This window comes from Neodiprion lecontei, chromosome 4, assembly GCF_021901455.1.
Source record: "Neodiprion lecontei isolate iyNeoLeco1 chromosome 4, iyNeoLeco1.1, whole genome shotgun sequence".
NCBI classification, from domain to species: Eukaryota; Metazoa; Arthropoda; class Insecta; order Hymenoptera; family Diprionidae; genus Neodiprion; species Neodiprion lecontei.
The window spans coordinates 17,651,052-17,664,949 of record NC_060263.1 but is presented as its reverse complement, the minus strand read 5'-3'; the positions used below and the strand labels follow the sequence as shown (position 1 = coordinate 17,664,949).

Sequence of the window (13,898 nt, the reverse complement as noted above, 5' to 3'; positions counted from 1 at the left end):
AGCCGACTCCCTTAACCATTCGCAAAGCCTCGCATCTTCTCAAATATATACGTATATAAATTGCCATTGTCCGTTCTTTATTACGAGGACGTCAAAGAGGGCGGGTGGCTCGAATTACGCCAGATTCGAATATTTCTTATCGTCATTTCGTTCTTGGCTCCGCGTAGAAAACACTCTGTGCCAATTTCGGTCACGATAAGAAAGCTCGGTAGAACATTGTTTGAAAATTCACGCCAGAGATTTTATACGTAAGGTTCGTTACTAGAATCTGCTCTAAATTTTTTCGGTACGAAAGTATTGAGGAATAAAGATTGAACAAGCGGAACTGAGGTTGATCAAGTTTGATGACGTTCAACAATTGTCACCCGTCAATTCTAAGAGGCTTAAAAAAGAAAAAGAAAAAAACGGATCTGCAAGAAAAGAAAACAAATTTCAAGGTATCATACCATTCTGCCTTTTTTCAATCATACATCTCATCTCACATGTAAACCGCCCTGAAGTTAGAATTCAATTACCTCGGTTAGAAAACCGTTGACCTTAAAAATAAATTCTAATCATGCTCTTGGAGAGAATTTTATTCGTTACGAAACCGTAAAACGTTTCCAATATGATGTTCAAATGACAATGAAAATGAGAGGAAAAGTAACAAGTAAATAAAAAAAAAAAAAATGTATCTTTCCGTATCCATAAAGTAGAGAAATTCTACCAAATCTGACCCAAACCTTCTGAACTTGAATTTAAGAGATGCTTTTCCACGAGGAATCTTTCGCTGCTATTTTTGCGACAATTTTTTTCAGATTAAAACAAAAAAAAACAAGAAAATATTGCTTTCAAATAATTGTATTCTAGGATCATTCCGAAAATGAGATGGAGACAAAAAGTCTCCGGAATCATAACTTAGCGGGCAATATTGATAGGCTAATTGTAAGTAACACGGACAGGACGAGGAATAAACCGTATAAATTAGGATGCGGTTGCAGTTACGGTAATATACGCTTTAGCTTGTGAGAAGTTGATGTTGTTACCGGGAACGTCGAGTTTCTGCACTCGGGGCAATTATCTCAGGGGATACATAATCGTGTTCGGTGAGTAAAGTTTGCGTACAGGTATGTACGGTTATTTACTAGTTATAACACGACTCGATGCAGACCTTGTCAGTCGTCTAGTTTATCATGCATTTCTACCACCTTTGGCGAATGAATTATTAAAATTATTATAGCGACAAGGCATTTTGGTACAAATGTTTTATTATATTTAATCGGCTTGTTGCTGCTGGATTCAATTTGATGAAATATTTATAAAGTTACGAATAATCGAACTTTGTTATACATGTGGAACTATTGGTTGTCGGTTCTTTTTTGTTTTTTTTTTTTTTTTATTGAAAGCTTTGTGATGACATATTTTTTTATTTTATATCACTTTGTGATTGGACCGTATTATACGTTTGACACATCCTTAAGTGCCTCACTGTTCAAAATTCTCGCCGTGAAACTAGACTTAAAAAATTGACTCTTGGAAGTCGTAAATCACGGGAATAACCCGATAGAAGAGATGTAGGTGAAGTTCGTCGCTGTTTATCTTCAATCTCGTGTCTTCAATCACCTCGAGCCGCAAGGTGTCGAAACGGCAACGTTATTTCCGCTGCCTTGTCTTTCCTTCTTTTTGGATTTTTGCTTGTCATTTTAGAACTGACTTTTCATGTCGTATATTGAGGAAAAAAAAATAGCTAAGAAACCAGGACTCCGAATTAGTGACGGGCGAAAAATGATAATCAGTCGGATACAGTTTGCAAGTCTTGTAATTTAATATAATTTGCATGTTGAAGTGTACGTGAAATACAAATTACATTTATGTTTTGCAATTAAGATGAAAAATGATACCTATATTGGTTGAAAAAATTTGGAAATAAACGAAAGTCAATTACCAAAAACAAATATAATTTGTGTACATTTAATTTCTTTTTTTTATTCATAAAATATACACGTAATTTTACGGTTTTTTCTTACCTTGAAATCAAGACGCGATTAATAACGAATTTTTATCAGATAATGCCCTTTGCTACTCAGAATCAAAAAGAAATTTCTCACGTGAAACAAAAATCCGTTAAGAAACGAATAAAAAATCCACATGATCGAATTGAAGTCGTTGGAAAATTCTAACAATATATATTTTATAGATTCGACGCGGAATCTGACAAACCGCTGGAAGATCGGATCGACCTTTGAACTATTTGTGAAATGTAATCTATTTTCGCAGAATCCGAGACATCCTTCTGTTCGTCCTTAACTTCCTCCTCCTACACTGCACTCGCGGCTTCTCCATAAACAAATTGATACTCTCAACTCGGTTGATAGTGGGCTGTGCCTGGTCGCTCCGGAGCATCAGATTCAATTATCATTTTAGGTGGAACGGGAAGCAATTATCGGAAATTCAGTGCGTCAATGCGTTGTTGCGTCAATCGCCAGCTGCCAATATTCCTTGGCGCCTGATTATATTATATAAATTCTGTGACAGGCTGAATTTAGGAATCACGCTACTCCAACTTTCCGTACTTTGAGGTAAACCGATGACCTGTTTTCGGGCTCGATGGAGGAAATCGGAGCAAGGTCGGCTGTTTGAGGAAAAAAACATACAGTTTATTATGAAAATTTGACTGACATTCTTTTATTCCTGCAGTTTGATCATGATTAACTAAATTATTCCACTTTCTAAACTACGAGCAAAGATTTGTTCTTCACGAGGCAAAATGGGGCAACACTGGATATTCTTTTTTTTTTTTCATTTTGCGAGTAATCTAGAATTGATATTTTTATTCCAAAATTGTGACCAGTTATGCTTGTTTTGCATCGAAGAGAGGAGCATCCATTAGATACATGAAAACCCAAAATTTATCTCAAACTAACAAGTGAAATGAAAACGTCGTTTCGTTCATAAATTCTGATAAGTGATACCTTTTTTCTTTACCATAGGAAATAGTATATTGTATTACATGTGCCGAAGGTAGGCGGATTTCCGTCGAGTGCGAGTGTTTTTCAGTCAACGTATTTTATCTGCAAGAATAACAAAATTCTGGTAACTATTACCCGAACAAATTATTACAGAGCTACGTTACATGTTTAGTTCAATAGTAAATTTAGTCATTTACAAGTTTATATTACATTTTATCAGTTTTTAAAACAAATTTATCGCATAATTGTACGATTAAACAAAAGCTGCTAATCTTCATACATTTATATGTAATTTAATCAGTTTTAATTTTAGTCTGTTTTTTAGATTCTCGAGCAAAATTTTTCCAGTAGCTGCGAATTGCTTTTTCTCATAATTATTTATTACATATAACCATGTTTTTGCCAAAAAATCAATTTCCCATTTTCAGTTTTACCGTTTTCACGGTTTTATAATGAGTCGGGATGTGAAATATTTGTTTTCTACTGTACACATTACCATTGAAATAGAATAGATTCAGGTCATGTGTGATCGTGACATTCGTGACAGTACTTCAGAATTTATAGATTTCACAGTTGAATAATAGAAACTAGAAGTTGCTGCAAAATTCAATGTTATTGGAAATTAGAGTCTTTATGCTTTTTCACGATCTGCAGTCTATCTTTTGTTCTACGTGTTGTACTATTATGCGATTGGTTGCAAAATATTTATTTTAACAATAGTGTTTCAAGTTATATGTAAGGCGTATAATTTATTTGTATTTTCAAAAGGGTTCGTCGACATGCGTATAGAATATCGGAAGAAGTAATGCCTTCGCCATGAGGTTTTGCAGAACACGCAATGGCAGGAATTCAAAAATGCAGAAGATCTGAAATAAACCAGAAATTAAAGGGAAGAACTCAGAGCACAAGTAAAAATTAAATTCCAAATCATTTTACCCAAACTTTGACCATGTGAAATAGTGTTGTGTAATAAAAAAATATTGCGTGTTTTCTTCCTTTGATGTGTTACATTATTGCAGAAGACGTGATATTTAATTTTGTTTTTAACCTTTCTACATAACTACGCATAAATAAACTTGATCCGATTTGCAGGATCAATTGAAAACGAATCGTGGTACTCTTGTTTTTATTTATTTCTTTATTTTTGCTAGAAGTTTTCCTTGCTGAATTAGGTTATTCACTTTTTAGCAGATGCGTGTTGCCCGCTTAGTCTGAAGTATTTACATAATTGTGTGCCTTTCAAAAAGGGCTCCGAATTTCTAGAAATCAATTGGAAATCTGACCATCGCCTGTCTGTAAGCAACATCTTTTTCAGGCTGCGAGAGGTAAACCGTGAAAGATAAGTTGCCTATTAATAGGCGAAGATTTAAGTTCGGATGCTCGGCCGATAAAGGTGATTAAATTTTGTGTCAGCAGTGTTTGTAATTCCGTAGGCATAATCGATTATCAAGCACGACCATCGCTGTGACTTTGGACGTGAATATGTGATCAATTTTCCCGTACAAGAAAGTGTCCCAGAACATGAAACGTTATCGCTTCTCTTTCTCTACCGTGGCCCGTTTCGAAATGAGACCAAAATGCGCTGTAAATACTAAACGGATTGACAGCGAAGATTTATCTGACGAGGCTTTGGCATCATGGTAGAGTAGAGAATAAGTTAGACGACGAAGCCGAGCGAGAAATAAAGCACGTGACGCAGGCGTGAAGGCAGAAAGCCTTAAACCCCAAATCAGACCCTCCAAGAACTTTTCCAGGTCACTGTATGTTCCTATGTACTATGTACTATAGACACTTCGACGATGAATCAATAAGCGGATTGGGGATAACCAATACCCACGTCCGCTTCCGTCTGCTTATGTGTCATGTAAATGTATACCTATGTATGTACATTGCAGGTATATTATACGTTCCGCAATCCGTTTCCAGTTTCTTCATCGAGTTTCCTCATTTCGAAAGTATACCATTACCGTTCGTCCCCGTCCAATAAACAAGCCGTTTGAATTACGGTTTCACTCGAGCTATAAACCGACATCTACACACAGATTTCGGAGTGCATTTACGCTGACAGCGATAAAATTCGCCTGTCAAATATTTATTTATGCAACAAATTCTCTTCTGGAAATATTAATTCGCGTATTAGGCTTCGACCATACGGTTCGACATCCGTGTCTAACGATAAGTCTATGGTTTTATCCGGCAGTGTGTTTTCCTTTGGGACGACCCTTTTCCAAGGCCCCTCTCCAACCCAAATAGCTTAAGGTTCTACGAAAGGTTTTGTGATTTACTACCTGGGAAGATTATCGTCGAGGGAAAATGCCGCCTACGGACGGGCAACCCAACTTTCATCCATACGTTAGATGCTACCGTCTACGTAGGAAAGTTGGATTTCATATCCTTAGGCGGCATTTTCCAGTTGCACGCCTTTGAATTGATGATTATTTCTAATCGATCGAGTATCAGCGTGTGAAAATATTGAAGTTTCGCTTCTACGTCTCATACGATACCGCGTATGGATTATGTCATATATGTACATGGGATTTTCCAAGAACCGTAGCACGGCAGGTGCGTCAGGTTTTTCGACACCACGGCGACTACCCAGCCGGCTTCTTTCTCTCTCTCTCTCTCTCTCTCTTTCTCTCTCCCTCTCTCTCTTCCCTCTGTCGTAATTCTTCACTACTTTACAGGGGCCGAGCGGTAGACGCGTGTGTGTATCAACACATTCACAAGAATCGTGTTTGTGTATCGGCAGTTGCCTGTGATTCGCACCTCATTAATTCTCGTTTCCACCGCGGGCGACGATTATAACTCGCACGTTTGTCGAGGTGACCATAAAAAGTGAGATTTGAAATTCCTTGCGACTTTCCCTGTGGTGAGATGTTTTTTTTTTTTCCCATCTACATGTTTGTTTCTTTTTCGTATTGTGTACGGTGATCTCGGTACGTTTTTTCACAAACAAGCATGCGAAACGTGTTCCGGAGATACTCAATCGTCTAGAATATGTTATAACAATAAGAATTATTATTATTGTATGCAATATAATTATTCTGCACGGTCATTCGTACAAATTTTATGACTGAATTCCTTTTTTCTCCGAATCTTTATTTTTTCTACTTTCTTTCTGTTCTTGCATTACTTTCCCTAAAATGATTATCGATTTATAGGGAACTTTTTCGTATACCTTACAAAATTCTATTCACTCAGATCAATTGTTTGATCACTGTTTAGAGATTCATTGCAATATGCTGAAATACTTAATGCAAGGGCATAAAAAAAAAAAAAAGTTCGTCTCAATGATCCAGAATCTGTATAGCACAAAAAGTAAAAAACTGTAGCTCTCCGTATATCATTGCGTGATTTTTCTGTACAGATTAAGGAGGAGAATATCAGAACTGCCATTGACTTGAATTAGTTGAACTAATTCCAAAGCCGATAGATTAAAATAGACAAAAATCATCCAAGTCACGACGAGAATGTTCAATACAAACACAAAGCACAAACTATTCCACTAACAAAGTGTAATCAAAAAATATGAAGGAACCTAGAAGAACAATACCATCGTTGGTAGTAAAGCCAAATTCTTCCTGAGGTAATCCACATTTAAGCATACTACACAATCCTTTCGAAATTTAATTGTTCATCATTTTGTATACTTTAATTATAGCTGTATTACACGAGTATTACTACGTTCAAAATCATGACGAATAAACTTTAATAGATAGGCTTTGTAATATTCTTAAATGTGGGTTTGATCTCGAGGGATCCACTGCAAGAATGGCAACGTTCTTCTAGATACCAGCTATCGATATTGTTTGATTGTTTGAAAAATGTAAGATAACTCAGCAGAACGGTCGTATTCTTTCGGCCGATGCTGAAAGTTTGGAATGATCAACAGCCTACTTTAAAGCCAATTTTTTTTATTTGCTCTAAATTTTATACGGCTGGATAAGTGGCTCTAGTGTAGAACTATTACAGGATATGAAATTTCGGAGAGGTAAATTCCGACAGGCTTCGTAATAAGCTCTTGAACGTTAATTCACCCCAAACTGTTGGAATGAAGCGCAACGATACAAACGTTCTTCCACGTACAGTCTGTCTGTTTGATTTAGTCAAACCCTACGTCATAAAATATGACATCATATAGCAAATGAATGTCTCTATAAAAATATATCATTTGCTACTAATCATTGTAGTGTACCAAAAATCGAATCTAATATTTTAAGTGTGATATTGCACGACTTCCAAATTACCCAAGAATCTCTGCGAAGGGCGCGACTAAACCGAATAGACAACTTTTCTTATTGAAACCCTAATATTCATTGGTATAAACAACCCCACGGGCTTGTTTTCCACTCTTTTTATTGTTTATTTCGAAATGAAGGATCCCAATTTAATAGCAAACTGCTTTTAGATATCGAAAATTTCTCAAACTCGGAGAATTATTCCCAGTTTTAAACAACCTAATAATGAAGTCAAAACGAAACTTGAAAGTCTGTAACCTTTGTATTTTTGAGTGTTTCCTAAAAAAATAAAAAATTCACAATGAAAGTTGCATATTATCCATCAACATCGACGATAGAGTGAAAATTTAATTTTCCTGCGGACAACTTCATTGCTATCATCGTTCAATACCGCCGACAATTGGCGGGCCGGAAGCGCAACAATGTTGAAAACCTCGTGCGCGAGAGGCGCTGCGGTAGTTTTTGACTCGAGCAGTGAGCGCGGTCGAAGCGTTAGTCGAGCCAAGGGGGGAAAGCGGGGCGTCGACCGGTGGCGCCGCCTGCGGTAGCGTACGAAACGAGGCGGATCGTAGCGGCTGGCCGGCGAGTTGGAGTTATCGAGAGACTGACTCGAGTCTAGGCGAGAGAAGAAGTGAAGAGGGGAGAGAAGAAACGAGAGACTGATTTGCGTTCCATCGAGGTACCGCCGCCGTGAGCGAAGGAAGAACCGAAGTTGTAAAGCTTGTAAGTGCGTTTCTGTGCTCGTCCGCCGGTCGTCGTGGGTCGCGTTTAATACATCGTCGAGTAGCAGTGATCGTCGTGCGTCGTAGCCGCCGTGCAGTGCCAATGAACAATCGAGCCCCGACCGCCGTGACCAGGGGCGACTTGTGAGAGCAGGTGATATATCGGTAATTCACTTTCAGCAATATATATTATCCGCACCGAGACTCCCCGCCGTAATAACGATGTGGGTCAAGTCTGGTCGGAATTACGTTTATGTGGATGAATTCGTGGAGCACGCCGACCGGCGACGCGACGATGCCTTGCCTTCGTCTCGCGTCGCGTCGGGCGGGAGGAGCGAGAAGATAGTCGCGATTCGGTCCCTGCATTCACGATTCATAATCACACGGGATGCGTGCTCAAACTACGCTTCCGGGCAGGAGCGCGAGTCGATTTTCTCCCATTTGCGACAGAGAAAGAGAGGAGATAGAGAAAGAGAGAGAGAGAGAGAAAGAAAAGAAAAGAAATGAATGCCTACTACGCCGGCTAAAACTCAACAATAATTAACAAAACCCACCTGGCGGCGTCGCTCGGTTCTCCGAGATTGCTGTTGGATATTTTTGCGCCGCCCAGCCGTCAGTCAACTTCGCGAAATTCGCCAATGGCGAACGTATTAATACATACTACTTCTATCCCATTTCAAATTCTCGCCATTTACCGTTGCTGAATTCACAGCTAAACGAGACTCTGCCGGGCACGGCAGCCTTCGGGGGGTCCTCACAAAGGGTACAAGCACCAAGAATCCAGCTTACTGCGAAGGGGGGGGGGGGGGGGGGGGTACTGCTAGCAATTCCTGTTCAGACATTACATACACACATAAATTTCTCTCTTCGGCCATTGATTAGGTATGACCGAGAAAAACTGGTTTAATTACCAATAGCGTTATCTTATTATTGCAATGTATCAGACCCAGGTAGCATTAATAATTAATTGTTCACTTTTTCATACTTCACTATATTGTGCATATCATTTGTTGTACTTGTATTTTTGCATCCAAGCTGCTCTACTGTATAATTACTCCATCAGTCGATTCAACTGGTGTTGGCGAACAGCTTACTTTGTTTTCTTCAGAGGTTGGGCAAAGATGAGCAAAATTGAAGTTAATAATGTTACTTTGACGATGCATGTTGAGGAAATATCTTCATTTTACAACTTTAAAGTTCTCTGATATTCGGTGAACTGTAATAATGCAAAACATGTATATTAGAATTCAACACTCTTGAATTTATTCTAAAATTGAGTGTTTCTTCTGCTTAATGTTTATTGCTTCCACTTTACCAACTTCAACATCGTGGCATAACATCGAAACGATGAGAAATTTTTCGCCACTAGCTTGCGAGGCGATGCTTTATGCTCGTTGAGGAATGTTATATCGTATAGTCTTTGAATAGATTGTTAATTTCTTCCCTGAATTACAGTAAAATTAATTCTATTGTAATTTGCCTTGTAAGCAAAATTACAAAACGTTTGGATTTCTGCAATAAATAATGGTCAATTCATGTCAACTTCAATAATAGTAGAAATATAGCTCATAAATAAGACAAGTGCACTGTTTCCTAAGATATAATTTTTTCCTACATTTTAGTTTGTGTTTAAACTTGCCACAACCACAATTTTCACAAACGCTTCAGCATACTGAAGAAGGATAATTCAAACAGCATCTCAAAAATATACTACAGTAGACCAAAATGAGATTTATCATTATTTCAATTGATCAGCGTTCGAGCCGCATTGCGTCGCTGTGATATGCGAGATATTTGATCAAGTATAACAATTGTTTTCGTATGATCAGACGAATAGGAAAGTACACCTGATACGGAGTTAGTAAATAAATCAAATATACCCAAAAGAGGCATTCTTACATTATTACTTGAGAAACATTTGAACGTGTTCGATGCAGAACGAGACAGTCTAGAACTTACAATAATGAAAACAAATCAGCTGCATCATCGATCAGCAAAGTTCGCTCGAGATTAGCTAATTCTTGAAAATGACAAATTATTATTGTAGTTTGAGCACAAAAAGATGTGATCATCTTTCCGTCTGATTCGACAAATCAATTTGAAAGTGTCGATGATCACCGTTCACACCTGTTTTCTTTGATTTCAGTGTGAAGTCTGAGCATACGTGGGACCGCTTAAGAAGCACCTCCCCCGAATCCTCCCCGGCGAAAATAACTCGCCTCACCTCTCCCCGCTCCTTGTCCTCTTCCACCTCCTTCCCGATCGTCAAAACATCCCTTAATAACATTCGGAATCTTGTCAACGCAGCAACCATGGACAATATGGACCCCAAACCAATGCTCAACGACGATCCGTCGGTCACGTTAACTATTCGTCTCATTATGCAGGGAAAGGTAAGACTCATATCGATTGGAAACCACCAAAACTCTTCAGAGTTTTTGATTATCCTAAAATCTCTGAAAGTTGTCTAATGTTTACTAATTTTGCTCAGCGATATGTGTCATGAATTTTTTTACTTGCAAAACTAATCTTTCAACGCATTAAGACGCATTTGATTTTATTTGTGAAATTGGCTCCAATCGAAATTGATCCGCGTGGTTTTGAACCTGCGTTTCTTTATAACAAAGTACGAACGATTCTGAAGCAACCTGTAAACAGTTCTTCGGTTATAAACAAGTCTAAACTTTGGTGAAACTTGGTCAATTAAAAATAAAGTATGTTAATTTGCTTATCAATTTATATTGAAATGGAAAAAAAATGTATTTGCACTTTCACACATCAAAGAAAATTAATTGAATATAAGTAGGTGTAATTGTAGTGGATGTACTGATTATCCGTTAACTACCATAGTAAGGCTTTTTAGTATGTGATTACGTCACGTGATCTCTCTATATTTAACCGAATCTGAGTAGGAAGCTTAAAGCAAATGAGGAACGCTACTTCCTGAAGTATCCTCAACCTTATTTTCATTCCTTGAATTTTTGCACACCGTTCCGTGTTCGCTTTTTGCTTCATTCCACAACTACTGCACGGTACACGATCTATCCTCCCAGCGTTGGAAGGTTTCCAAGGGCCTCTCACCTGTCCCTTTGTTCTACATTGACTGAGGTGCTTCCGTGTCGAATAAATCTTATTAAGGCCTGGTTTTCACATTCAGCCGATACATGGCTTCGATTATTTCAATTCCACAGACAGACAGACGTTCTATTTGTTCATTTTTTCGTTATGCGTACAACGGTTCGTTGAAAAATTCGTTGACGTACAATTCGAAAGAAAAAAAAAGACGATTCTGCAAATAGTTTGCGTGATCAGGAGATAAATAACGACCTTGTCTCGCCTGTGAATTTTGGTAAATCTGATGGAGAGCTGCTCCTAACAGGCTGGTATTTAATTAGCCTGCTCGATTGGACCACCAATCTTCTAAGTTTAGAGGGAAGAAACGCCACGCATGTACCTCGTAGTCTAAGTGTAGCTAGCTGACATTATCGGAGGTCAGACCAAAGTCTGAGATCTAGCTGGACAGCAGAGAGAAATGTTGGAGAGACCTATTTATAGTTAGACTAGTTAGAGACGTAGAAACTATCAACCCACATTATGTTGTGTCAAGAATTTGATTTGTCTTTTAGCACAGTTCTTAGAAATCGACATAGAAAGATATCACCATTGTCACATAAGAGTCATATCGTCCAACTGATCGGATGACCGTAACTCAATTAATTTAAAAAAAGCGTAATCAGAAGATTTCTCAAACCAATTGAATGTTGATATATTTTGAATAAGGATTTTATTTTAAAATTGACCATGTCTTTTCTATTGTTGTAGGAAGTTGGCAGCATAATTGGAAAGAAAGGAGAAATTGTAAATAGGTTCCGTGAAGAGGTATGTCTGTATCTCGTTGATTCACCAATAAATTATTATTTATATATAGTACATTTGTACAAATGCGTTTGATGTTTATGCGTGTGTCTGTGTCTAATGAGTCATTTTATTTTTGCAAACAGTCCGGTGCCAAGATAAATATCTCAGATGGCTCCTGCCCAGAACGTATAGTCACTGTAACCGGTCCTACAAACTCGATATTCAAAGCGTTTACATTGATTTGCAAGAAGTTTGAAGAATGGTGTTCCCAGTTCCACGATATTCAAGGAAGCGGCGCAGGTGGTGGCGGCGGCGTTCCAAGGCCGCCGATCACTCTTCGGCTGATAGTTCCTGCCTCGCAATGCGGATCTCTCATTGGAAAGGGAGGATCAAAGATAAAGGAAATTCGCGAAGTTACCGGCGCCTCTATTCAAGTCGCATCCGAAATGCTACCAAACTCAACGGAACGTACAGTGACTATCTCGGGCACCAGCGAGGCTGTCACGCAGTGCATCTATCATATCTGCTGTGTCATGCTAGAGGTATGCCATTTATACTTCTTATCGAAATTTTGCTTTTCTCTGAATGCGGTGACTCAGATATGATAAAAATTTTCACAGTGTTGATGCTATCACTGTCGTTTTCTAGACGAACAAACTTCTTTTTTCTTCATCTCTCGGTTCAGATAATTTACAATTCACGATGATTACAACAAATCTTCAATTCAACTACCTTGAATTTTTCGTCACATCTAAATCACCTTGTATCATAGAAACTATTCATTCTTGAAACCTTTAATATTATACTCAGAATACATAAGTTATATAGATGCGCTGTGTTGCACTGAAAAGAGTGCCAATTCATAAATAGAATTCCGATTCAATGGGTTTATCTTGGATACAATAGTCAACTACTGGGAATATAAGTAGATGAAAATTTATCAATTCTTTGCTTGCATCCGAGTATTTCATACAAAGAAGACTATGCACTATGCGTAAATTGAAAATGTGTAAATACAGCAACACAGCGTGTTGTAATATTCTTGGGTACGTCGCAAAGGTTTGGGCGATTATATTTATAAAATCCAAGGAATGGATATTCAGATTTACCTCTTTAGAATGATTTTTGCACTCGTGTAATAGAATCGTGTAATCGAGTCACGTACTAAAATATGTCTCATTTACAAAAAGATGAACATATCTTATTCAATCATACGACACACTTAATTTGTTAAGCGATAACAACTGATATATAGAAAAGAAAATGAAAGTACCTTAAGTAAATTGTAATATTATCAGAAAAGTGAATAACATTAATTGACCTTACTTGATTGCAAACGAACTTTCTAAGCGTCATAAAATTGCACACAGTGTCTGGTCATAGTGGAAACAATATAGAATACGAATTATTGCAGTTAGAAACATCACAGATTTTCACATTCAATGAGAATTTACTTGGAATTTGAACCCGAACTTATAACATTTTGTATTGTGAATTGCAATGTCAAAGTTTGATGCAAATTTGATTACATTTGCTTTTTCATTTATTAAACTTCATAGGTTAATTCGACTTACGAAACAGATAGTACGATAAGAAATAAATTTAGTTTTGCAGTCGAAAATTTTGGTGAGACATGACCAAACATTCTGTAATATTGGTGAAGATGAGTTGTATAAAATATTGGCACAATTTTGAACAAAAACACTCCAATACATTTTCATTTGACGCAGAATCAAAGAAATGGCATGAATTCTACGAATTTACTATTGCGATTTCCTAGAATCTGTGCGACTCTTTCATTTCTCAGTTAAATAAAAATGTGTTGTGGTTTTGCTGAGAATTGCGTATAGAATGGGGGCTATTGAGTCCGTTTTCACATATGAGATACGTGGAATACTACATATCGAGATATATACGTCAATGTCAAAATCTACCAGAGCACCCTCTTGGGGGCATTTTGAATTTTGTCAAGTAAGGCAAATTGTATTACGATTTTTACTCTTTCTGAGCAGTGAAATCTTTTAAAACTTTGTAAAATGCTTTTGCTCGTGAGCTGACAAACAAAGATTTGGAAAATTGGTGATAGAATATATAAAATATCTGATTCAATTCCATTAGCATACCATAACTTC

General features: G+C 37.6%; 1 protein-coding gene and 1 long non-coding RNA gene across 16 annotated transcripts in view; one reads left to right on the top strand and one right to left on the bottom strand.

Annotated features, from left to right (window-relative positions):
- LOC107224541 (poly(rC)-binding protein 3) overlaps nt 1-13,898 on the top strand; it is a 121,354-nt gene that overhangs the window by 87,878 nt on the left and 19,578 nt on the right. For 8 of the 14 annotated variants that reach the window (XR_006904061.1, XM_046738366.1, XM_046738358.1 and 5 more), the window contains 3 exons: nt 10,055-10,301; nt 11,731-11,787; nt 11,910-12,308. Coding sequence is in view for 13 of the 14 variants with exons in the window: in XM_046738366.1 (XP_046594322.1) it covers nt 10,055-10,301; nt 11,731-11,787; nt 11,910-12,308 (703 nt within the window). In the remaining variant the exon portion in view is untranslated. Of the gene's footprint in view, nt 1-7,753; nt 8,074-8,715; nt 8,791-8,839; nt 8,859-10,054; nt 10,302-11,730; nt 11,788-11,909; nt 12,309-13,898 lie in introns of those variants that run through there. The other 6 variants (XM_046738357.1, XM_046738356.1, XM_046738361.1 and 3 more) reach the window with 6 other exon arrangements.
- On the bottom strand, nt 2,068-8,686 carry LOC124294166. 2 transcript variants are annotated; one of them, XR_006904063.1, is made up of 3 exons: nt 8,463-8,686; nt 2,965-3,050; nt 2,068-2,611 (listed from the first exon to the last, which is right to left on the bottom strand). It is a non-coding gene; the product is annotated as an uncharacterized LOC124294166 (long non-coding RNA). The 2 variants fall into 2 exon arrangements; XR_006904064.1 differs by having other exon boundaries at nt 2,990-3,050; nt 8,463-8,677.